Below are 27,250 nucleotides of genomic sequence, written 5' to 3'. Positions count from 1 at the left end.
ACAGGAGAACCATGCTGTCTCCTGAAAGTGATTGTCAAGTCAGAAGGTGGCTATGCTAATGAAATAGGAAATAATGAAATAAGATTAATTTCTTTTATTTTTAAAACAGGTCGAATTTGCTTTGCAACAGTGTTTTGTTACCTTATTTAAGTTGAAATATAACATTTTGTTGTGAATCTCTAGAACATTCTGAAAATTTTTACTTTTAGTAGTATTAGTTACCATTATTCAGTGCTTCCTATAGACTTTCAGTGTGCTCTCTACCATATGGTAGTTACTAGCCACATTTAATTTTAAATAAAATTTAAAATTCAGTTTTTTAGTTGCACTAGCCACGTATCAGTTGCTTATATGGGTAGTGGCTCCTATTGAGCAGCTGGAAATACAGAACATTTTCATCATCTCAGAAAGTTCTGTTGAACAGTGCTACACACTTCACATGTTGTTTCTCATTCATAACTCTTCAAGGCCTCTTTTCTTATTTTTTATTATAAAACACTAGAAAACTAGGCTTGCAAGATAAATTGCCTAGTGTACATTTCTGAAGAGATAAAGAAAAGTACATAGTCTCTGACTTCAGGTTTTACTCTGCAATGGGAATGTAGACAAGAAACAGGATAGTATATGATAAAATAAGACACAAGGGTTTTTTTTTTTTGCTTTTATTATTATTTTAAATAGATACATAGTAATTGTACATATTTACTGGGTGTACAGTGTACTATTTTGATACACGTATGCAATGTGTCTTGGTCAAGTCGTGGTAATTAGCACATCCATCACCTCAATCATTTATCATTTCTTTGTGTTGGCAACATTTAAACCCTGCTCTTATAGCTATTTAAAAATATACAATAAGTTGCTGTTAATTATAGTTATCCTATAGTGCTATAGAACACTGGAACTTACTGTTCCTCTCTAGTTGTACTTATATATCCATTAACCAACTTTTGGCTACTCTCCCTTCTCTGCTCCCCTTCCTTGGCTCCCCTTCTTCTCCTCTAGTAGCCACTATTTTTCTCTATACTTCTATGAGCTCTACTTTTTTAGCTTCCACATGTAAGTGAGAACCTGCAGTGTTTATCTTTCTCTGCCTGGCTTATTTCATTTAACATAATGTCCTCCAAGTTAGTTTGTGTTGCCACAAATGATAGAATTTCATGGTTTTTTAATGGCTAAATAGTATTATGTGGTTGTGTGTGTGTGTGTGTGTGTGTATAAATATACAGACACAGCACATTTTCTTTCTTTATTCTTCTGTTGATAGGCATTAGGTTGAATCCGTATCTGTGAATAGTGCCATAATGAACATGGGAGTACGTATATGATTTTCTTTCCTTTGGATACATACCCAGTAGTGGGATTACTGGATCATATCATAGTCTATTTTTAGTTTTTTGAAGAGCCTCCATAGTGTTTTTCATAATGGATGTACTAATTTATATTCCTTCCAACAGTAGAGTTCCCCTTTCTCCACATCTTTGCCAGCATCTGTTATTTTTTGTCTTTTTGATAATAGTCATTCTGACAAGGGTAAGATGATATCTCGTCGTGGTTTTGATTTGCATTTCCCTGATGACTAGTGATATTGAGCATTTTTAAATATACCCATTGTCCATTTGTTTGTTTTCTTTTGATAAATATTGGTTCAGCTCATTTGCCTATTTTAAGTCAGATTATTGGCTGGGCACCTTGTCTCATGCCTGTAATCCCAACACTTTGATAGGCTAAGGTGGGTAGATTGCTTGAAATCACGAGTTCGAGACCAGCCTGGGCAACATGGTGAAACCCCATCTCTACAAAAAATACAAAACTTAGCCAGGCGTGGTGGTGAGCGCCTGTAGTCCCAGCTACTCAGAATGCTGAGGTGGGAGGATGGCTTGAGCTTGGGAGGTGGGGAGGTTGCCGTGAGCTGGGATGGTACCACTGCAGTGCAGCCTGAGCAGAAGAGCCAGTCCTTATCTCAAAACAAAAACAAAAACCAAAAAACCAAAAAACAAAACCCAAACCAGATTATTTTTAGTATTTTTTGCTGTTGTGTTTCTTGTATAGTCTAGATATTAATCCCTTGTTGGTTAATAGTTTGCAAATATTTTCTCCCATCCTGCACATCGTTTCTCTCTTCACTCTGTTGATTGACTCCTTTGCTGTGCAGAAGCTTTTTAGCTTCTATTTAGCCCTAATTTAATCCCATTTGTCTATTTTTGCTTTTACTGCCTGTGTTTTTGAGATCTTCCCCATAAAATCTTTGCCCAAACAACATCCTAAAACATTTCTCCTATGTTTTCTTTCTTTTTTTGAGACGAAGCCTCATTCTTGTCACCCAGGCTAGAGTGCAGTGGCAGTGACGTGATCTCGGCTCACTGCATCCTCCACCTTCCGGGTTCAAGCAGTTCTCCTGCCTCAGCCTCCTGAGTAGCTGGGATTAAAGGCGCCTGCCACCACGCCCAGCTAATTTTTTGGTATTTTTAGGAGAGATGAGGTTTCACCACGTTGGCCAGATTGGTCTCGAACTCCTGACCTCAAGTAATATGCCTGCCTTGGCCTCCCAAAGTGCTGGGATTACAGGCATGAGCCACTGCGCCCAGCCTTTATGTTTTCTTCTAGTGGTTTTATACTTTAGGTCTTACATTTAAGTCTTTCGTCCATTTTGAATTGATTTTCTTCTTTCACAAAAAAAGAGGTTTTTTTTTTTGTTTTGTTTTGTTTTAATATGGTGAGAGATAGGGAGCTAGTTTCATTTTTCTGCATATGGATATCCAGTTTTCCCCGCATTATTTATTGAAGAGACTGTCTCTTCTTCAGTGAGTGTTCTTGGTGCCTTTGTTGAAAGGCTGTAAATGCGTGTATTTATTTCTGGGTTCTGTATTCTGTCCCAGTGCCATGCTGTTTTGGTTACTACAGCTCTATATAGAATATTTGGAAGCCTGTTAGTGTGATGCCTCCAGCTTTGTTTTTGTTTTTGCTTGTTTGTTTTTTTGCTCAGGATTACTTTATTTGTAGTTTTTTAAATGAATTTTAGCATTGTTTTTGCTACTTTAGGGAAGAATGTCATTGGTATTTTAATAAAGATTGCACTGAACTGTAGATTACTTTTGGTAATATGGTCATTTTCATAATATTAATTCTTCTAATTCTTGAACATGGGAGATCTTTGTATTTTTTCATGTCCTCTTCAATTTCTTTTATCAGTGTTTTGTAGTTTTTCTTGCAGAAATCTTTTACCTTCTTGGTTTAATTTATCCTACGTATTTTTTTTTTTTTGGTAGCTATTGTAAATGGCACTGCTTTCTTGATTTCTTTTTGTGCTAGTTTATTGTTGGTGTATAGAAACAACACTGATTTATTTTTTAGTTTTAGAGATGGGGGTCTTGCTGTGTTGCCCAGGCTGGTCTTGAACTCCTGACCTCAAGTGATCCCCCTGCCTTGTCCTTCCAAAGTGCTGGTATTACAGGTGTGAACCACCATGCCCAGCCAAAATACAACTGTTTTTTTGTGTGTTGATGTTTTATCCTGCAACATTACCCAATTTGTTTATCAGTTCTAAGAGTTTTTTTTAGAGGAACTTTATGTAAGGTTGTTATAGAGTGTTCTATATATAAGTTCATGTTGTCTGCAAATGGGGACAGCTTGACTTCCTTTTTTCCATTTTGGATGCCTTTTTTTTTTCTCTTGCCTAATTGCTTTGGCTAGGACTTCCAGTACTAAGTTGAATAAAAGTGGTAAAAATGGGCATCCTTGTCTCATTTGAGATCTTAGAGAAAAAGCTTTCAGCTTTTCCTTGTTCAGTATGATGTTGGCTGTGGTTTTGTCATACATGGCCTTTATTGTGTTGAGGTATGTTTTTTCTATAGTTAACTTGTCGAGAGTTTTTATCATGAAGGGATGTTGAATTTTATCAAATGATTTTTCATGCCTATTAAGATAATCTTTATTCTATTGATATTTGATTTTATTTATTGATTTATGTAGGTTGAATCATACTTACATCCCTGGGATAAATTCTGTCTGATCTTGGTGAATGTCTTTTTGCATCTATGTTCATCAGGGATATTGGCTTACAGTTTTTTTTTATTTGGTTTTGGTATCAGGGTAATGCTGACCTTGTAGAATGAGTTTAGAAACGTTCCTTACTCTTCAGTTTTCTGAGAGAATTTGAAAAGAATTGATAGTTCTTCTTTGTATGTTTGATAGAATTCTGCAGTGAATTGGGTCCTGGGCTTTACTTTTACAGGAGACGTTTTATTATAGATTCAATCTTGCTACTTGTAATTGGTCTGTTCAGGTTTTCTGTTTCTTCTTGGTTCAATCTTGATAGGTTATATCTGTCCAGAAGTTTATCCATTTCTGCTAAGTTTTCTAATTGGATGCACAGTTATTCATAATAGCCTCTAATGATCGTTTGTATGCCTGTGGTATCAGTTGTAGTGTCTCCTTTTTTGTTTTTGATTTTATTTATTTGGGTCTTTTTTTTTCTTGGTTAGTCTGGCCAGCAGTTTGTCAATTTTGTTTATTTCTTTAAAAAGCCAACTTCTCCTTTCATAGTATTTGTTTGTCTCAATTTTGTTTATTTCTGCTTTTTATTTTCCTCTACTAGCTTTGGGTTTGGTTTGTTCTTATTTTTCTAGCTACATTGTTTATTTGAAATGTTTCTACTTTTTTGATGTAAGCATTTATTGCTACAAACTTCCCTTTTGATACTGCTTTTGCTATATCCTGTAGGTGTTGGTATGTTGTGTTTCTACTTTCATTTGTTTCCAGAAATGTTTTGGTTTCCTTCTTAGTTTCTTCATTGACCTATTGGTTGTTCAGGAGCATGTTGTTTAATTTCTGTTTACAATTTCAAAAGTTCCTCTTGTTATTGATTTCTAGTTTTATTTCACTGTGGTCAAAAAAGACACTTGATATAACTTTAATTCTTTTAAATTTGTTCAGACTTATTTTGTGGCCTAATGTGTGGTTTGTCCTGGAGAATGTGCTGATGAAAAGAATGTGTATTCTGCAGATATTGCATGAAATACTCTGTAGATGGCTGTTAGGTTCATTCCGTATAAATGTTCAATTTAAAGCCAATGTTTGTTTCTTTGTTGATTTTTCTGGCTAGATGATCTTTCATTGCTGAGAGTGGGGTGTTGAAGGCTCCAACTATTTTGTATTGGAGTCTATTACTCCTTTTAGATCAAATAATATTTGCTTGATGTAGCTAGGCGCTCTGATATTGGTGCATATATATTTGCAATTATATTCTCTTACTGAATTGATCTCTTTATCATTATATATATTATATTATATATATTATATATATTTTTATAGGGTGTTCTTTTTTGTTTGTTTTGTTTTGTTTTTTTGAGGCAGGGTTTCACTCCGTCCCCCAGGCTGAAGTACAGTGCTGTGATCTCGGCTCACTGCAACCTCAACTTCCAAGGCTAAGGTGATCCTCCCACCTCAGCCTCCTAAGTAGTGGGGACCACAGGTGTGTGCTGCCATGTCCAGCTAATTATTATTTTTATTTATTTATTTATTTACTTTTGTGGAGATGGGGTTTTGCCATGTTGCCGAGGCTGATTTCGAACTCCTGAGCCCGACTTGGCCTCCCAAAGTGCTGTGGTTGCAGGCATGTGCTACCATGCCCAGTTTCTTTTTATAGTTTTTAACTTAAATTATGCTTTATCTGATATGAGTATAGCTATTCCTGCTTGCTTTTAGTTTCTGTTTGCATAGAATATCTTTTGCCATCCTTTTACATTTGGTCCATATGTGTCTTTATAGGTGACATGAGTTTTTATAGGCAGCATATAGTTGGGTCATGTGTTTTTTAATCCATTCAGCTAGTCTATGTCTTTTAAGTGTGGAGTTTAATCTGTTTACATTCAAGGTTATTACTGATATGTGAAGACTTAACTCTTTTCATTTTGTTAATTATTTTCTGGTTTTGTATATTCTTTGTTTCTTTCGTCCTCCCTTAATGTTTATTGTTGCAGTTTGGTGATTTTCTGTAGAACAGCGGTTTGATTATTTTATCTTTCTCCTTTGTGTACCTGCTCTACTAGTGAATTTTATTCGTTTACATATTTTCATAATAGTGTTTGTTATCTTTTTGCTTTCAGATACAGGACTTTTTTGAGCACTTCTTGTAAGGCTGATCTAGTGGTGATGAATTGCCACCATTTAAAAAGAAAAAGTCTGGGAAAGACTTTTATTTCTCCCTCATTTCTGAAGGATAGCTTTGCTGGGTATTCTTGGCAGGCATTTTTTTTTTTTTTTTTTCCAGTACTTCTCAAATATATCATTTCATTCTCTTCTGGCCTGTAAGGTTTTTTCAGATAAATCTGCTGTTATCTAATAAGGATTTCCTTATGTGTGATGTAATACTTTTACTTTGCAATTTTTATTTTTAATTTTCTTTTGATAAGGGTCTCACTCTGTCACCCAGGCTGGAGTGTGGTGGTGTGATCACAGTTTGCTGCAGCCTTGACTTCTTGGGTTCAAGTGATGCCCTCACCTCAGCCTTTTGAGTTCTGGGACTACAGGCGCATGGTACCATGCCCAGCTAATTTTTGTATTTTTTGTAGAAATGGAGTTTCGTTATGTTGGCCAAACTGTTCTCAAACTCCTGGGCTCAAGCAATCTGCCTGCCTTGACCTCCCAAAGTGCTGGGACTATAGGCATGAGCCACCGTACCTGGTCTCTCGTGCTATTTTTAGGATTCTCTCTTTGACTTTTGACAATTTGTGAGTCACAAAGTTTATGGAAACATATAGGAGAGGTGCTTGATTTAGATTGTTGTCACCAGGGAAAGGTTCCTGGAAGAAGTCCTAATTGAACTCAGCCTTGAAGGACAATGATTATATGTTAGCAAGATAAATGAATTAGAACATTATTATAAGTGAAGCAGATAAAAGTGTACAATCAGATGAAGTACTTTCCAGTATTTGAACTGTGTGGTAAGAATAGCTTCCCTTTGGGAGGCCAAGGTGGGCGGGTCACCTGAGGTCAGGAGTTTGAGACCAGCCTGGCCAACATGGTGAAATCCCGTCTCTACTAAAAATACAAAAAATTAGCTGAGTGTGGTGGTGGGTGCCTGTAATCCCAGCTACTCAGGAGGCTGAGGCAGGAGAATTGCTTGAACCCAGGAGGTGGAGGTTGCAGTGAGCCGAGATTGCACCGCTGTACCCCAGCCTGGACAACTGAGTGAAAACTCCCACCTCAGGAAAAAAAAAAGAATAGCTTCCCTGGTCAGTAGGTTACAGAGCATTTTATTAATAGATAAAGGAAGCAGCAATATGTGCAAAGGCACTCAAGGTCAAAATAGTATAATTCATTGGGGGAATTGCAAGTGCTATAGTTGGGTATTCCTGATAACTACCAGGAATAAATAGATATACCTGGTAAGATTTAAATATATAGCTCTTGAGTAGAAGTGTTGAGAAATTAAGTTTGGAAGGAAGGGAGTAGCCAAATTCTAAGAGTTTGGACTTTATGTTTTATGTAAATGCTTGTTTTATCTCATCATGATTGTATAGATTAAAAATTTTAATTAGAAAAAAACATAGTCAAAGCATGTAGTTTAATGAAAAGAAGTATACCAATTTTGAGGAAAGACAAAATATTTGCTACTATATTTTTAGCCTAATTGAAATGTGTTGAAATCTGAATTTATGCCTACATTGAGAATGACAAATAATATTCAAATTTCTTTTGTACTTTTAGCAGCCTGGAAGTTTTGCTAGCTGGTCTGGTAGTTTCCTCATGGATGATAACATGTCTAATACTCTAAATAGCCTTGATGAGCACACTAGTGAGTTTTACAGTATGGATGAAAATCAGCCTGTGTCTGCTCAGCAGAATTCACCCACAAAGTTCCTGGCCGTGGAGGCGAACGCTGTGTTGTCCTCTTTGCAGACCATCCCAGAATTTGCAGAGACTCTAGAACTTATTGAATCTGTAAGTAAAAAATTATAAGATTATCAAAAGTTCAATTTTAGTTATATGATTTCATGCTCAGAAACTCAGTTTTGGACATTGACCAGTTTTATGTTTTGTATGCCATACTTAATTTTGTTCTGGTATTTTGCAGTGGCTTCTAGGGGAAAAAAGTTTAAAATTTTCTCAAATATGTGCCTTTTGAGGAATTTTTAAAAATTAAAAACTTAATTCATTTTTTATTATATAAGTTATACAGTTGCATTAGAGAAAGCTGGAAACTAGAGAAAACTGTAAAAAAGAAAATCGAAATGTTTCATAAATCCAGAGTTAATAATTTGATATTTTCCTTTCAGTCTGTGTTCTATACTTAGAAAACGCATTATATTTTTAAACCCCAAAATACACTTCTGTATTACATTTGTGGATTTTTTTTTTTCTTCCACCCTGTCATGAGCATGTTTCTGTTTCCTTAACTTTTTTAAACTTGAATTTTTTTTTGTTGTTGTTAAGATGGAGTCTCATTCTGTCGCCCAGGCTGGAGTGCAGTGGCACAATCTCAGTTCACTGCAACCTCTGCCTCCTGGGTTCAAGCGATTCTCCTGCCTTGGCCTTCTGAGTAGCGGGATTACAGGTGCCTGCCACCACACCCAGCTAATTTTTATATTTTTAGTGGCGATGGAGTTTCCTCATGTTGGCCAGGCTGGTCTCGAACTCCTGACCTCAAGTGATCCTCCCACCTCGGCCTCCCAAAGTGCTGGGATTACAGCCGTGAGCCACCATGCCTGGCCTAAATTTGAATTTTAGGGGCTTTGTAGTATTCCATCAGATGAATATAAGAAAATATATTTACCCAATGTACTATTATTATTGGACATTTAGGTAGTGTCTAGTTTTTCAGCATTACGAATAACGTATAAAGCTTTGTGCAAAATCATGATTATGTCTTTAGGTTAAATTGAATTTCTGGATCAAAGTGTATCACCATTTTTAACATGTTCCATACACATTACCAAATGATTATGCAGAATTTGATGGTGTCTTCCTGATGTGGAGTAGAATGTGAAGTTTTATAACGAATTATACTTTTTGATAATAACTTAATTTTTGATAATAACTTACAATTTGTTCTTCTTAAAATACTTTGACAGTAAGCTTCAACTACTGAATTAGATGAACTATTATGTATTCTGGAATCATAGGAAAGCCATAATCTGTTCCTCTCAAATGACCTTGCTTAAAAAAAAAATGTCCAAGGAAAGCGTTTCCACTGATAAAATGTGTTGTTAATTAACTCTGTGGAAATCATCATCCTGTGTTCAAGATCAGATTTAACTAGGTTATAGCATTAACTTTATTAACAGTTTAATTTATTGCAGGATCCTGTAGCATGGAGTGATGTTACCAGTTTTGATATTTCTGATGCTGCTGCTTCTCCTATCAAATCCACCCCAGTTAAATTAATGAGAATTCAGCACAATGAAGGAGCCATGGAATGCCAATTTAACGTCAGTCTTGTACTTGAAGGGAAAAAAAACACTTGTAATGGTGGCAACAGTGAAGCTGTTCCTTTAACATCCCCAAATGTAGCCAAGTTTAGCACTCCACCAGCCATCCTCAGAAAGAAGAGAAAAATGCGAGTGGGCCTTTCCCCAGGCAGCGAACTTAGGGATGGCTCATTGAACGATGGTGGTAATACAGCGCTAAAACATACACCACTGAAAACACTACCATTTTCTCCTTCACAGGTAGCAGTGTTGATTTTGTTTATGTTTCTAAATGTCAATGAGTTAGATTAAATTAGATCTTTAATATCCTTACTAGCAGTTGGTAACTTTGATAACATAAAAAATAATGTGTTTAAATGTATACTTGAGAATACTGAACTCTGAGAGATTAGAAAGTATCTCACAAAATGTAATAGTGGCATATATATATATATTGGAGACAGGGTCTCGTTTTGTTGCCCAGGTGGAGTGCAGTGGCACAAACATGGCACACTGCCGCCTCAACCACCCAGGCTCAAGTGATCTTCCCGCCTCAGCCCCCAAGTAGCCTGGACTATAGATGCGTGCCACCACACCTAGCTAATTTTTGTATTTTTTGTAGAGATGGGGTTTCGCCATGTTGCCCAGGCTGGTGTTGAACTCCTGAACTCAAGTAATCCACCTGCCTTGGCTCCCAAAGTGCTGGGATTACAGGCGTGAGCCACTGTTCCCGGTTCTGCATGATATTATACTACAGTGTTTAGAGAGACATTTTCTTTATCTTGTAGTCCCATATCTTTATAGAACTCATCATAAAACAAGCCCAGAAAGGTAAAATTGATTTGCCCAAAGTTATCTAATGCAAGGCTGAGACTGAGATCCAGTTTCCTGACTGACTACTGTGCGATAGATACACCTGATAAAGTTTAAAGTGACCTTACCTATTTAAAGTAATTTATTTAGTTTGCCCACTGAATTTTTCCTTTTAACGTTCTTTGAAAGAAACTTAGATAATTGCTTACTGTAAGAATTTAATGTGTCAAGAGGTTTCCCAAGGATGTCCAGAACTACCTACTTACTTTCTTCTCTTATAATACCCCTGGACAGTAGATGTTTATGTTAGGACAGTTTCCTATTGAACACTTGCTCCAGGTTGTTTGCCAAACTTTTTTTTTAAATTTTTTTTTTGAGATGGAGTTTTGCTCTTATTGCCCAGCCTGGGGTGCAATGGCACCATCTCGGCTTACCGCAACCTCCGCCTCCCGGGTTCAGGTGATTCTCCTGCCTCAGCCTCCCCGGTAGCTGGGATTACAGGCATGCGCCACCATGCCTGGCTAATTTTGTATTTTTATTAGAGACGGGTTTCTCCATGTTGGTCAGGCTGGTCTCGAACTCCCAACCTTAGGTGATCTGCCCACATCTGCCTCCCAAAGTGCTGGGATTACAGGCGTGAGCCACCGGCCCGGCCTCCAAACACTTTTCTTATAGGATCTCAGTTGATGCTCTTTCAAAAGGAGTTAGGTGGAATAAAATTCTGAAGTTGAGCCACTTGTAAAAGGCAACAGTTAGTAAGAGATGGAGCTGATGTTTTCTGAAAGTGTTTGGCATAGGCTTCAAAGTTTAAGGGGGAAGAAGGGAGTTTAATGGTCAAATAAACATGGAGAATGCTGGGATATTATTGGAGGTATATTTTGAGGCTAGGGAGATAAGTAGGATCTGGCAGAACATAGATCTCTAAAAATTGTGCACCCATGCTTCAGGGAATGCCATTTGTATAGACTACAATGTGAATAGTCTGTTCACCCTCAGACCTGCTCTCAGAGTTAAAAAGCACTGGGGAAAGTGAAGTAGGCTTGGGCACACTAGCAGTTTTCTATTCTGGAGTTTTGCACACTAGCAATTTTTATTGAAGTGTGAATTCTAAGGTAGAAGTGGCTGAAAGATGCTTGTTTGGCATGGCAAACTGCTTGGATTTTATCCTGTAAAAGAGGGTTTGATTACTAATCTTAGGGTAAAATAAATTCAAGTATTCAGAGCCAGAAGTGATAGAGCTAGACTTCATTCTAGTTATAAGTAGCTTTGAAGCCATTTCTATGGCTTCATACCACTGTTTCTAATTTTTGACTACAAAAATAAATCAGTATTTCACAATTGTATTGTGAATATAATTAGTATTTCACAGTTGTAGATTGTATAATTTAGAAGATGGACTCTGTGATACCAATTTTGACTGCTTAGAGGTTCTGTGTTCTAGATAGGCAAATTTGCCAGACAGCTGTATTTCTCATCAGCAAAGCGTTGTTATATTCTAAATTAAAATACTCTCATAGAAAAAGCCACTTAAGGTCATTTATTAATAAGAGCTAAAAAAACTTGTTTTTTTCAGTTACACACTGTTGTACAAAACTGTTAGATTTAACACAGCAACTGTTTATAGTTTCTATGGGTCTCTATTTGATAATACACTTTTTAAAATTTTTAGTATTTTTTTTGTAATTTTTGAATATTTGTTAAATGTTTCTTGAATTCCTATGTGTGCTAAACACTGTTCTAAGAGCTGGGGAGACAAAAATGAACAAACCAGACAAAAATTCCTACCCTCATGGAGCATAATTTCCATGGAGTATAAGTGTAATGTTATTCATAAGCTTTTTAAAAGAGGTATGAAGAAATAATTTGAAAATCTTAGTTTAATATTTGTGTAGGGATTTTGATGTTCTAGAAATCATCTTTAAACTCTCTTCCATTTTTAGTTTTTCAACACATGTCCTGGAAATGAACAACTTAATATAGAAAATCCTTCATTTACATCAACCCCTATTTGTGGGCAGAAAGTTCTCATTACAACTCCTCTTCATAAGGAAACAACTCCCAAAGATCAAAAGGAAAATGTAGGGTAAGTAGGTATTAAATAATTGTGTTAGAGAAAATGGGGAGCACAATGTCAAGAGTAGATTAGCTTTTTGTGCATATAAATAGCATGTATCATAATCCCTATTCCTACAGGACTTAGAATTTTTTTTGTTGTTGTTTTTTGAGATGGAATTTCGCTCTCGTTGCCCAGGCTGGAGTGCAATGGTGAGATCTTGGCTCACTGCAACCTCCACCTCCCGGGTTCAAGTGATTCTCCTGCCTCAGGCTCCTGAGTAGCTGGGATTACAGGCATGTGCCACCATACCTGGATAATATTATATGTGTAGTAGAGATGGCATTTCACTGTGTTGGCCAGGCTGGTCTTGGACTTCTGACCTCAGGTGATCTGCCTGTCTCAGCCTCCCAAAGTGCTGGGATTACAGGCATGAGCCACTGGGCTGGGCCAGAATTTTTTTTTTTAAATCATAGCCTTATGTTTTCTCCTTAGGACAGTCAAAACCAACTTAAATATAGTGTCTTTGATTTCAATGAAAACATTTCTAGTACTTTTTTCTGTATTAATTCTTTTTTTCTATTTTAAGATGAGTGATTGAAATCAGAATTACCATAGACAGGCATACTGTAAAATAGTCTTAGAATGTTTAGATGAAGCATATATATATATGTGTGTGTGTGTATTTGTGTATGTGTGTAAGAAAATTTAGTGTGTGCTTAAATTGCTTTGCTTTCATTAACTCGTATGCAATCAGATTGTGACTATAACATAAATATTTAAATGATTGGATAGTTTTAGAACACCTACTATTAGAAGATCTATATTGGGTACCACACCAAGAACTCCTACTCCTTTTAAGAATGCGCTTGCTGCTCAGGAGAAAAAATATGGACCTCTTAAAATTGTGGTATGTATATTCATTTTATTTTTAATAATGTTCCTAATTTAAAAAAAACACAAATTGTGATTTTTATCACTTTGATTTTTAACATTTAAAAAAGATGTTTACTGAAACAGATACAAAGCTTTATCTTTTGATTTTCAAGTTTTTTGTTATTGTTGTTTTGTTTTGTTTTTGACAAGGAGTCTCGCTTTGTTGCCCAGGCTGGAGTGAAGTGGCACGATCTCAGCTCACTGCAAACTCCACCCCCTGGGTTTAAGTGAGCCTCAGGCCTCAGCCTCCTGAGTAGCTGGTATTACAGGTGCCCGCCACCACACCCAGCTAATTTTTGTATTTTTAGTAGAGATGGGGTTTCACCACATTGGCCAGCCTGGTCTTGAACTTCTGACCTCAGGTGATCCACCCCCGCCTCGGCCTCCCAAAGTGCTAGGATTACAGGCGTGAGCCACTGCACCTTGCCTAATTTTTAAGTTTGAATTTTGTGTCCACCTTTTTCTTTAACTTGTAAATCCTTGCTTGGCTTGTTTTGAATTCTTAGCTTTATAGCATCCAGAGAAAACAGATCAGGTGTCAGTGGAACTCTTTTCTGTTTTTTTTTTTCATTTTTCTTTCTTTTTTTTTTTTTGAGACAGAGTCTTGCTCTGTCACCAGAATGGAGTGCAGTGGCTCAATCTTGGCTCACTGCAACCTCCACCTCCCAGGTTCAGGCAATTCTCCCTCAGCCTCCTGAGTAGCTTGAACTACAGGCTTGTGCCACCACGCCCAGCTAATTTTTGTATTTTTAGTAGAGACTGGGTTTCACCATGTTGGCCAGGATAGTCTTGATCTCTTGACCTCATGACCCACCCGCCTTGGCCTCCCAAAGTGCTGGGATTACAGGAGTGAGCCGCTGCGGCCGGCCGAAACGCTTTTCTTAATACTGAAATTTACATTTTAGTAGTTTCAGTCATGGTTACATGTATTAGAATAAAATAATTTTAATATACTGAAGCACTTTCATGATAATATTTAGGAAACTAATCAGGGTACCTCTTTAGGAAACTAATTAGGAAAAGGCTCAGTTTCCTTTTCTATGCAAAGGAGATCATAAAACACACCCCAAATTGTTACTGTGAAGCTGAAAGAGTTGATGTAATTAAAAGAGCTTGTCTGAGTTTCAAGTAGTGTGTGCTTGGTTGCTGCTGTTATTCTAATAATAGTATTTGCGGTAGTAGTTCACGAATGAATAGGACTGGGAAGTGTTCTAGTTACTGTGCTTTCATATATCTTACTGCCTTTGAAATACCTTGGAAAAGTGATGGGCATTTTAGGCAGTTACAGATTTCTGACAAGTTCTTTAGAAATACGATTTTTAAAATATTGGTGACTTTCAGGGTTTTTTAGTTATGTTCTTCTATTTTTAGTCACTTTTTGGTTAGATTCGTTAGCAAATTCTGGTTTACTTGATTTAATTAATTTTCTGCCCAAAAGCATGTTACACACACACATCTACTAGTCTTTTCTTTCTTTTTCAAAATACTATGTTAAAGGGTACATAGTAGGGTTGATCGAGTCTTTTTGTCATTTAGCTCCATGTACTGCTGTGAACAATCATGTTTCCTTTAGAGCTTCCTGGAGTTTTTATTTATGCATATACATAAATAAAACAAGAGTATGACCACACTTTATTATTTTATAACACCATTTTTTAATTTAACCAAGTAAATGTATATATTTATCCCATAATTTTTAATGTTTGCATAATATTCCATTGTGTGGAATTACCTGATTGATTTAGCCTGTCTGTTTCAGTGTTTTGCTGTTTATTTTAAAAATTCATCATTAATTCAGGAAATACTGATTGAGTGCCTGATAGGTTCCAGGCACTGCACTAGGCTTTAGGGATGGAATAAATGTTGAAAAGGTCAAGTAATGTTCCTGCCTTCATAGGGGCATGTAAACTAATTGGGGATTAGACAAGTAAACAATGATTTGAAAGCATTTAAAAATTCTACAGTGAGTCAGGGTCATTTGGTCAACATATAAGTGGAATAAAAATTATCATTTGATAGCTGGGTGTGGTAGAATGCTCTTGTAGTAGTCCCAGGAGGTTTGTTTGAGCCTGGGAAGTGGAGGCTACAGTGTGTGGTGATCAAGCCACTGCAATCCAGCCTAAGGGACAGAGTGCAGCTCTGTTTGAAAAACAAAAACAAAAACAAAGTATTATTTATAATAGGTTTCAAATACCTAAATTCCTTGTCGGTTTGTTTACTAGCCCTCTGACATTTTAAATTTAATACCAGCAGCATTCACAGCTCTTTGGATAGAATTTGACCATTGCCAAAACAGATTACTTGCATCAGCAATTTAAGATAAAAGGAAGGCAATCATTTAGAAATTAAAATTCCTAGAATATTTATAGGCTCATATATTTCTTTGCAGTAAGTTGACTTCTCATTTCTCCTCCTCCTCCTCCTCCAGTTATTTACTGAGCATCTACTATATGCTAACCACTTAGCTTTCTTTTGTATCTTACTATGAGTCAAATGCACTTCTGGGAGATTGGCTTTGGAATTTTAATCAGGTATATCTTAAATATCTGTTGCCTTTTTAATAAATTTTGATTGTTTTAATATTTACTATGAATTACTCAAAAGGCTAAAAACTCTGTAGAAGTATTAAGTTTGGTAGTATCAAACGTGAAAAGTATTAAATGGAGGAGTTCTTTGCTTTTGACACATTAGAGCAATTAAGAGAATGATTTTTCCTAGTGAATGAATTAATCTGTCTTAGCCCTATTCTAGGACATTTATATTCTTAAAGGGGGAAAAAACTCCAGATCTTTTTAAGAATACTATACTAGATCAAGAATATGTGGGCTGGATGCAGTGGCTCATGCCTGTAATCCCAGCATTTTGGAGGATCAAGACAGGCAGATCATTTGAGCTCAGGAGTTCAAGACCAGCCTGGACAACATGGTTAAACCCCATCTCTACCAAAAATACAAAAAATTAGCTGGGCATGGTGGTGTGCACCTGTGGCCCTAGCTACTTGGGAGACTGAGGTGGGAGGATCACTTGACCCTGGGAGGTAGAGGTTGCAGTGAGCTGATATTATGCCACTGCACTCTAGTCTGGGTGATAGAGTGAGACCCCATCTCAAAAAAAATTGAGGAAAAAAAAAAAAAAAAAAAAGAAAATGTGGTACAAATACACCATGGACTACTGTGCAGCCATAAAAAAGAATGAGGTCATGTCTTTTGCAAGCACATGGATAGAGCTGGAAGCCATTATCCTCAGCAAACCAACACAGGAATAGAAAACCAAATACTGCATATTCTCATTTATAAATGGGAGCTAAATGATGGGAACATGTGGACATTTAGAGAGGAACAACACACACTGGGGCCTTTCAGAGAGTGGAAGGTGGGAAGATAGAAGATCAGGAAAAATAACTAATGGGTACTAGGCTTAATACTTGGGTGATGAAATAATCTTTGTTTTTGTTTTTGTTTTGTTTTGTTTTGTTTTGAGACAGAGTTTCACTCTCGTTGCCCAGGCTAGAGTACGGTGGTGTGATCTTGGCTCACTGCAACCTCTGCCTTCCAGTTTCAAGCGATTCTCCTGCCTTAGCCTCCGAAGTAGCTGGGATTACAGGTGCCCTCCACCACCCTGGCTAATTTTTGTATTTCTAGTAGAGACGGGGTTTCACCATGTTAGCCAGGCTGGTCTTGAACTCCTAACCTCGTGATCTGCCTGGTTTGGCCTCCCAAAGTTCTGGGATTACAGGCATGAGCCACTGCGCCTGGCTAGGTGATGAAATAACCTACACAACAACCCCCCATGTTTACCTATGTAACAAACTTGCACTTGGACCCCTGAACTTAAAAGTTAATTTGAAAAAAGAATACTTTATGTTCTTGGTGAAATATCCTCATTAAAAAGCTCTTTGAGGCCGGGTGTGGTGGCTCACACCTGTAACCCCAGCACTTTGGGAGGTCGAGGTGGGCAGATTACCTCCTGAGGTCAGGAGTTCGAGACCAGCCTGGCCAACATGGTGAAACCCCGTCTTTAGTAAAAATACAAGAAATTAGCCAGGCATCGTGGCAGATGCCTACAATCCCAGCTACTCGGGAGGCTGAGGCAGGAGAATTGGTTGAACCAGAGGGTCGGGGGGTGTGGAGGTTGCAGTAAACTGAGATTGTGCCACTGCACTCCAGCCTGGGTGACAGAGCAAGATTCCATCTCAATAAATAAGTAAATAGTAATAATAATAATAAGCTCTTTGAGAAGTATACAGAAACATTAACATAATTCCTGTATGTCTCAGTCTAGATGAGAACACTTTTAACATTTTATTTTCATTTTAAAAGTTTTTGTAAGTTCTGTGAAATCTCATTTATATGTGAATACTATTCTCTCTAACTTTGCTGGCTGGGGATATAAGCTGCTGGTGTTTTTTTGATTTTTGTTTGTTTTTGTTTGTTTGTTTGTTTGTTTTTTTGAGATGGAGTCTGGCTCTGTCACCCAGGCTGGAGTCCAGTGGCGTGATCTCGGCTCTCTGCAACCTCTGCCTCCTGGGTTCAAGCAATTCTCCTGCCTCAGCCTCCTGGGGTGCGCACCACCACCCCCGGCTAATTTTTGTGTTTTTAGTAGGGATGGGGTTTTGATCTCTTGACCTCGTGATCTGCCCACCTCTGCCTCCCAAAGTGTTGGGATTACAGGCGTGAGCCACTATACCTGGCAGCTGCTGGTTATTAAGTGCTGCCAGTTCTTTTATTTAGTAGAGGTTTGATTACCTTTTCAAGTATATCTTGGTTATGATAGGTATAAGTTAGATATAATTTTAAAATTTTTTCTGGGTTATAAGTTGTGCTTACCTATTTGACAGAAAGCTAGATGAACAATATTTTGAGACTATTTTATCACTTCGCTCACACTCAATTGTCTGTCTCTTCATAACCTACCCTCCCACACTACACACACGTGCACACACACACTCACTCTCTCCCTCTTCTTGGATACTGTGTCAGCTGTTTGCTTAGGCTAGGTATACAAGGATCTTATATCTTATATATACAAGGATCTTATATCTAGGTATACAAGGATGCTTAGGCTAGGTATAAAATGACCTGATCACTGCTGTCAAGTATCTCACAATCTTAGTGGTAACAGAAACATGTTAACTAGTAATTACATACCATGTAATAAATACAATAAAAGTAGAATAAGAGCTAATGTATTTCTAATATGTTCTGTATTTCTTATTTTTATGTAAAAAAAATACTTGAGAAATAACATCTTTCTTTTCTGTTTAATTCTGAAGATCCTGACCTGAAGCAGGAGCTACAGTGGTTTCCCCAAAAGGAAGATTTTTGTTTAGTAGCCTAGAAAGAAGAAATTGCCATTCTTTACTCAGTACTTGCAAATGTGTAATATTGTTTTGCCATAAAATGGATTAATTTAATTAATATATCTATAGGGCCTAGGAGAAAATTATGACAATAATGGGAAAGTATAAAAGATGGGTTTCCTATATATAGGGAGAAAAAGGAATTGCTGTAAATGACTTTTTACAACATTTTAAAAAACAATTTAGTCCCAGCCACTTGCCTTCTTGGAAGAAGATATTCGGGAAGTTTTAAAAGAAGAAACTGGAACAGACCTATTCCTCAAAGAGGAAGATGAACCTGCCTACAAAAGCTGCAAACAAGAGGTAATCTTCTAGTATTATTGTTAATAAAAGTCTTATTGTATCCAAGAGACTTTGCCATAAAGCTTCTACAACAAATTACTCATTTTAGAATACCGCTTCTGGGAAGAAAGTCAGAAAATCACTAGTCTTAGATAACTGGGAAAAAGAAGGATCAGGCACTCAACTGTTGACTGAAGACATTTCAGACATGCAGGTTTGTAAAGGATTATTATTATTGTTATTTTAAATGGTTGCTTTAAGTCCTAGTGGTTCTTATTTCTTACTCATTGTGTAGCCAGTTCATTAGAGATTCATGAAGGATTTTTATTTTAGTATCATTTTGCCTAATTTGCAGAGAAACTATTCACTGTAGAGAATATTTTATTTACTTTTTTAAAATTTCTTTTGTTATGAGAGGAGTCAGCTGCCTTATATATGATGTTAAAAAATTGTAGTTCTCAAGATTTTAAATATCAGAGTTTATCTTTGGTTCATTTCCAAAATACTTAATATTACTACATTGCTAGAAATTTCAGCAGAGCCAAGTGCTTTCTTGGAGAGAAATAAACAGGGCTTCCATTACCACTTACTCAGTAGTACCTCCATTTGTCTCCATTTTTGAATTAGTTATTTTCCTCTTTCTTTTTTCTCTCTTAGTCAGAAAATATATTTACTACATCCTTATTAATGATACCATTATTGGAAATACATGACAATAGGTGCAACTTGATTCCTGAAAAACAAGATATAAATTCAACCAACAAAACATATACACTTACTAAAAAGAAACCAAACCCTAACACTTCCAAAGTTGTCAAATTGGAAAAGAATCTTCAGGTATGGATTTATAAATTTCTTTAGTGATTTTTGTTTTTGTTTAATCAATGATCACTTTGGATTTACTGATCACAAATTATACTTTTTCTTTTAAATTCAAAATTGATTGTAACAGTAACTAAACATTTACCATTATTTTGTCATTCACATTTGGGTTTGAGAGACTCATTCATCAGGGCACATATAAACTAAACAATTGGAGCTGTAACCAAAGACTCATCTGGTGATTTCCTCAGCACTGTATCTTTTTTAAACTAAAGATATATAAATCTACTTCTGGCACCTCTTCTCCTGTAACAAATATGTATAGCCCTAATTGCTATTCTGAAAAAGGGTAAGTGGTTAGAAGCAGTTTCAGCATGATTTTGTTGGTACCATGGTTTCCAGTGAACTTTTTGGCTCAGAAGTTGTAAAACAAAGTCCTTTTTTTTCTGTTGGGATGTGGCCAGTGTGTAACTGCAAATGAAGGTTGGGAAAATTTTTACTGCGTTAAGAGTTTACCCCAGAGAATTTGAGAGTTCATTGAGTAGGAAATTTTCTTCTTTATGCCACAGTGACTGCAGCATTAGTATTCCTGATGTTGAAGCATACCTTGAAAACATCTTTGGCAATCACATATGACCACCTTACATCTGTTTTCAGCCGCTGCTTTCTAAGAGCCATGTAGCACATTCTCTGAATCCATGTAAAATGATTTGAGTTCCCAGCGTTTAATTAACATAGAACTTTTGGGGGAAGTTATTATATAGAAGATCACGTCTATAACATAGTAATCTTTATAATAAGGGAAGAAAAAAACCATAAACTTGATTTTTTGCTATGAATATATTTCCTAATTTGTAAGTAAAGCATTCTTGGCTCATTTTTTGACATTACATCCTCTCTTTAAACTGTTGCAAAATTTTGAAGCAGTAATGACTAACATTTATTTCCATGTTAAGATTCATTTGATTTGGGGGGAATTGTTGGGGAGAAGACTTCTAAACTGCCTCCATAGGCCTGTAAGCAATATAGATAGCTAAAATAATTGACTTTTTAAAAACTTGATCAAAAATATTTCAGTATATATTTAAAAACATTATTATTAAAAAATACAATGCCATTGTAAAAACATTTTTATAATTATTGCTTATGAAATATCTAATCAGTTTAAATAACTGACTTTAAGAGTCTAATTGTGATATAATATGGATAGTTATTTTAATACTTTTCACATCACTATTAATATTTCCTTTCTAGTCAAATTGTGAATGGGAAACAGTGGTTTATGGGAAGACAGAAGACCAACTTATTATGACTGAACAAGCAAGAAGATATCTGAGTACTTACACAGCTACCAGTAGTACTTCAAGAGCTCTCATACTGTAATTATTATTAAAATTGATGAAATGCCCCCCTCCCTTACTGCAGTCTCTACTAAATTAGGTTGCAGTGAAGTTTTTCTCAATTAGTTGTTTTTAAAGTTGTAAGATAGCCCTTTTAATACGGCATCGTTTTTCTATTCTACATAGTAGGCAGAAAGCTAGTAAGTCACTTAAGGGGTAGACAGTTTCATAGTTTATTTTTTAAGAGATGAGATTTTTAAAAATTGTTTTTAAAGAACAAGATGGGAAAATAATAGAATGTTCATGGATTTCTAAAAGTAAATTCTCATATTTTCTTCACAAGATATATGTTGCTACTCTCTTGATGCTGCAGTTTTGTTATAGATAGGTGTAAGAGTAGATATGATATCTGAAATTAGTCTATGTATGGAAAGCACACGATTTTATGAAGTACTTTTGCCCACGTGCTGATTTACTTAGGCTACCATTTACAAAGAAACACATTGAAAAGGAATTTAAAGGAAGGCTAGAAAGTTGCACTACTAATTTTTTTTTTTCAGAAGCAGTAAAATTAACTACAGTGTTAAATGTATTTATTTGAGCATAGTACTGAAAACAAAAAGCATTCAAAAAAGAGTTTTTTCTTTATTAGTAAATAGTATTTTCTTAATCTCAGAAGAGCTGAGAATTTTGTTGAATGTATTGTACAGTATGTAGGAGCAGGAGGACTTTGTAAATTGGAAAGAAGTCGGTTTTTTATAATTTATTTTTATTTTTAAAGCTTAAATGTAGATATTTATACGTATACAGGGTGCCTAGAAGCCAATGTTGTTTCCTGTTATTACAGCTAACACAGTAAAGAAAAATTTTGACTTTAAGTATGAAACAGTAGTAAGTTATAGCTGCAAAGAATACAATATCTTTACTATATGTCACATCTACCTAAATGTTGCACTATGCCCTTTAAATCATGTTGGTTATAAAGTAGTTCTAAAAATGTACTAAATAATAATTTAATATTTTCTTTTTAAATAATATCGGGGATGGTCATATACATTAATCTGGTGATTTGTATATGTTTTTGAAATTTTTGCATTTTGTTTAAAAAATAATATGGTACCTTGGTCCCTAAAAACAGTCTGCACTTAGAAGTTTATATTTACTCAGTGTTTCAGAAGTGGAGAACATTATCTTTTATTTATAAAAATATTTTGTCCTTTTTTAAATGTTTTGTGTTTCTCTACAGGTTACAACAGTTGCTTCAGTTGCCTGTTTTAGGTGTTTGCACTTATTTTATTTCTTCTTGAAAGATTTTTTATTTGCTTTTGTGGTAGAGATTATATGTAATTTTTTTCAGTCATATAATGGTGTGCTGTCAACTTAAACACTGACAGGTAAATAGAATTGTACACTGTAGTTTGAATTATTTATAATTGACACACTCTCTCCCTCTCCACTCCTGAAGTATGCTGCTATAGAAAATAGCAGAATCGGCTTGCTGCTACGAGAGAAGGAAAGAGCGACCACCACTTGCACTGTGTGAAAAGATAAAAAACAAATGATGGCAAGTTCTCAAGTTAACTAAATGGAATCAACCATTACCAGGCAAATTCTTACAAATGCCAAAATACTACTATGCCTTAAAAAACAAAATGAAAGCAGGTTAAGATTTTCTGCTCTGTTCGTATGTTAATAGAAATGGAAATACTAAGTATTTTAATGCTTAGCTCTTGAACAGTAGACCTAAAAGGGTTTTAAGCTATTTAAATCTACTTGCTAGTTTTTGCATATTTTTTATATATATATACACACACACACACACACACATATATATATAGTGAGAAGTGAAGAAAATGTATGGTACTAAGATTATGCCTTGTTGATAAATAGATAAACCAATTTGAATCTTCTTAGCATGTTTAAGTATGTTGATTGCTTTCTAATTAATGAACTTCTCACAGAAATTTCACTTAGTGAAACCAATGATTGTAGCAAACTCATACTGGATCATTTCAGTTACCTTGAACTAATAGCACATAATAGTTTTTTGTTGTTGTTTTTTTTAATGTAGCCCTTACCTGGATATACATAGTCTGCAGTCACCAAAGTATAATATCTTATAAGAGCTATATTTTTAAAGCATATATTTTCTTGAGCATTAAATTATCCTAAATGGTAATATATTGTGGATAAGTCTGGGCTTATTGGACATAACACATATTTGGGTTGGTATTGGTTGAATCCTTCAGTTAACTGCTTTGTTGCTTTTTGCAAGATTTTTAATCTTAAACATGTCAGGCATCTTAAGTCACCTTTATAATGTTTTGTTCCTCTGAGTTTCTTTCAGCATGTTATACAAATGCCAGACATACATGTAGCAGCCATACTTGCATGGAAACTGACTACACATATATAATACTGCATTTTATTGTAAGGTTTTCACATTAATATAGCAATTACCCTGACTAAATTGAGTTTTGTGATATATGGAAAACTCCATTGTGAGAGAATCTTGCATACAATGTCGACATATTAACATCCAAAATAAAGCATCTGTGTACAAGCTGACTTGGCATTGCTCATTTCACTTGGTTTCGTGCTTTATAAGGACTGATAGAATCCTTAGAGACTTAACATTCTGTTCTTAGACCTTTTTTCTCACTTAGAACTCTCTTAATGGTGATTTTACCAGTAAATACAACATTGCCCCTTTATTGAGCCTCATTTAAAACCAGATTTTCAGCTGCCTTTCAGATACTTTCACATGACACTTCCTGTTGGCGCCTTAAACACATATTCAAAGCAGATTTCCTTTTTCCCAACTTTGACCTGCCCTTCCTTTGTTCTGTCACTTAGTGGTATTGCCTTCCCTTCATTTACCCAGTGAGTAATCCACCCCCACATTGAAGTCAGCTGTGAATTCTCAGCCTGCATATGGCCTCTGTCTCCATTCTATAGAAATGTCAAGAAATTGAACAGTGGCATAAGGGTGTCATCTGAGAAAGGCACACTGGTCATCCAGGCAGGGCTCTTTGGTATTATATTACCTCAGTAAATTCATCACCATCTAGATTCTATCTTTAGCCTTGTAGGCTCAGAAGTCTGAGGGAATTAATTCATTAAAAATGAGTTTACCTCTCAGTAGAAGGCTTACATCTAGTTTATGACTGATATATGAAATTATAATGCCAATCTATTAATTTATAGCATGAAATAAAACTGCTGAGAGGACTAGGCACATTCTCTCCTTATATGTAAACAGAAAGAAACAAATATAAAAAACAGACGTTCATAGTTCTCTGTTGCCTGAATAATAATAATTCTCCTCCTTCACTCCCTAACCTGGACATGACCAACTTCATTTTTCAGTCATACCGGCGACTTGGATCTCCTGGGAACACATGTGCACACTCCCATCTCCAGGCCCGTGTTTGTAATATCCTCTTTGTATGACTTCTTTTTTTTTTTTTTTTTTTTTGAGAGGGAGTCTCACTCTGTCGCCCAGGCTGGAGTGCAGTGGCACCGTCTCAGCTCACTGCAACCTCCACCTCCCAGGTTCAAGCAATTCTACCAGTAGCTGGGATTACAGGTGTGCACCACCATGCCCGGCTAATTTTTGTGTTTTTATTAGATATGGGGTTTCACCATGTTGGCCAGGCTGGTCTCCAGCTTCTGACCTCAAGTGATCCGTCCGCCTCAGCCCCCCAAAGTGCTGGGATTACAGGCGTGAGCCACTGCGCTGGGCCCCCTTTGTATGACTTCTTTTCTTTGTCTCCCTAGCCTGTTAAAATCTTAGTCTTCAAGGCACGGGTCTGTGAGTCATTTCCTGATTATCCTAGTGCTTCCATAAAACTTTCCCACCAGACTATACATTTCTGAAGAGTAGGGATTGCTGTTTATAACTCCTTCATTTCTGTGTCTATCATGGTGCTTAGAAAAATCTCGCCAATTGTTAAATTTAAGTAATTTAAAAAATTAGTTACGACTCGGAATATTAACCATACTTTTTTATACTATGAATTATAAATAGCTTTGATTTATTAGTTATCTGCATGAAGCTAGTTTTGCTTCATAGCCAATAAATTGTATTACGCTCTTAAAATCTTTCAATTCATTTTATAGCCATATAATTTCCTGCTTGACTTATCTCTATAGTGGTAGGCTTGCCAGCCAATCAGACCTTTAATTTGTAATGTAAAACTGATGATAGTATTTGAAGAGTGCTTCCTACTTGGTAAGAAGTGAAAATTTATTTTTAATTAAGTAGTAGATGATAAATTGAACCAAGTAGAATTCTGTTGGAACATTGCACTTTCCCCCGGCCTTTTTTTGTTTTTTTAATGAGTATGGATATGGTCAATAATACGTGAAATATATCAGTAGAAAATCAAGATAAAGTACACTTGGAAAATACTTGTGACTGATGTGCTAGGAAGAGAGTGTTTTTGAAAACATGTTGGTGTGTTGGTCTAAGTACATCAAAAGCTGTTGAGTTTGGAGCAAATACTACTAACAGTAGTAGTGTGTACTGCCCTTATTTCTGAAGTTTCCAGACCTGGTATGCTTAACCCAAGTTCCAAGTACAGAATGTGCTAGGTTTGATTGGATTTTCCTGGCCAGCACAGGGAAAGAAAGCAGGAGATTAACTTTACTCTGATTTAACTACTGTAATTTTGCCAAACAAAGCTCAAAAGTTTTGAGCAGATTTGAACATAATGTCCTAAGCCCTAATATTGTTAGTACTTACGTGTTTGTTCAGTTGAGCTAAGTGCTTACGATGCCCTGCGCTAGGCACTGCATATACTATGGTAAACAGTGCATGACTTTTCCCTTAAGGAAGCTGCTATTCTAGACGGGGAGATGAATAAGTGTATAACAGAAATATCTTTTCTCCTTTGGCCAAAAGTGAGATGGATCAAATAGCCAAGTTGCCTATTGTATGTGTAGATGCTCATTTGTGAATAAAGGAATAGTTGGACTCTGCCCAGATGACATGGATTTTTTCCCTCATATTCAGAAGTTTGCAGACTATAAGTTTGAGTACAGTGTGGCAGCTGCAGCCACACTCCACCCACTATGCTAAAACTTTTACATACATTATCTCACTTAATCCTCACAATACCCTATGAGGCAAACACTGTTATAATCCACTTCTCCGGATGTGAAAACAGGGTTAAGAGACTTGTCCAAACTCACAATGAAATGCTGAGTTGGGGTTCAGTCATCCAAAGTTTAGTTTGATTCTTTAAGCATAGGGCACAAAAGATTACATGGTGTGATTCCCTTTATATAAAAGTACAAAAACAGGCAGAGCTAATGCATGTTGTTAAGTCGGGATACTGATGGTCCTGGTGGTAGGTTGGAAGGAGCACGGGGCGGTTCTCAGTGCTGCAATACTCCACTTCTTGCACCAGGTACTGATTTCATGGATGTGTTCACAGTTTGTAAAAATCAAGCTCTACTATTAATGGTATGTGTACTTTATCTACATTATGCCTTAATAACAAGTTTTAAAAATTAAACCTAGGTTATAACAGGAACATAAAAGTGCTCAGCCAGAACAAAATGTAATGAATCATTTTCTTTTTCTCTTTTTTTTTTTTTTTTTTTTTTGATATGGAGTCTCACTTTGTCGCCCAGGCTGGAGTGCAGTGGCGTGATCTTGGCTCACTGCAACCTCTGCCTCCCTGGTTCAAGTGATTCTCCTGCCTCAGCCTCCCAAGCAGCTGGGACTACAGGCATGCACCACCACCCCCAGCTAATTTTTGTATTTTTAGTGGGGACAGGGTTTCACTATATTGGCCAGGCTGGTCTTGAACTCCTGACCTCATGATCCACCAGCCTTGGCCTCCTAGTGTTGGGATTACAGTTGTAAGCCACCATGCCCGGCCAATGCATCATTTTCTATATTCTTCCATTTATATGCTTACTTGTGAGAGTCTACAAAGCTTGCACTCAGAACTTTTCATTATTCTCCAGCATGTGTTAGGCCCATTTCTCCTGGTAAAGTAAATTTATATGAAAATTTTACATGAAATAATTATTCCCTTGAGCTACATATACTAATTTTATATGTGTATGACCAAACTCATTTTATTTCCTTGTTTTTTTTTTTTGTTTTTTTGATATGGGATCTCGCTCTGTCACCCAGGTTGAAGTGCAGTGGTGAGATCTCAATTCACTGCAACCTCTGCCTCCTGGACTCAAGTGATCCTCCTACCTCAGCCTCCTGGGT

The 27,250-nt window shown here is 36.3% G+C and overlaps 1 protein-coding gene across 2 annotated transcripts in view; it reads left to right on the top strand.

Annotated features, from left to right (window-relative positions):
- The window catches only part of MYBL1 (MYB proto-oncogene like 1), a 48,794-nt gene extending 25,211 nt beyond the window's left edge, over positions 1-23,583 (top strand). The window contains exons 9-16 of one of the 2 annotated variants that reach the window (XM_008000778.3): positions 7,711-7,944; positions 9,303-9,671; positions 12,164-12,306; positions 13,072-13,186; positions 18,758-18,874; positions 18,963-19,067; positions 19,511-19,690; positions 20,930-23,583. In XM_008000778.3, coding sequence (XP_007998969.1) covers positions 7,711-7,944; positions 9,303-9,671; positions 12,164-12,306; positions 13,072-13,186; positions 18,758-18,874; positions 18,963-19,067; positions 19,511-19,690; positions 20,930-21,058 — 1,392 coding nt within the window. In that variant the 3' untranslated portion in view covers positions 21,059-23,583. The remainder of the gene's footprint in view (positions 1-7,710; positions 7,945-9,302; positions 9,672-12,163; positions 12,307-13,071; positions 13,187-18,757; positions 18,875-18,962; positions 19,068-19,510; positions 19,691-20,929) is intronic. The other variant, XM_008000779.3, reaches the window with a different exon arrangement.
- The last annotated feature ends 3,667 nt before the right edge of the window (positions 23,584-27,250 follow it).

The sequence above is a fragment of the Chlorocebus sabaeus genome, chromosome 8 (assembly GCF_047675955.1).
Source record: "Chlorocebus sabaeus isolate Y175 chromosome 8, mChlSab1.0.hap1, whole genome shotgun sequence".
In the NCBI taxonomy this organism is placed as follows: Eukaryota; Metazoa; Chordata; class Mammalia; order Primates; family Cercopithecidae; genus Chlorocebus; species Chlorocebus sabaeus.
Note: the sequence above shows the minus strand (reverse complement) of the source record. Positions and strands in the feature narration are given on the sequence as shown.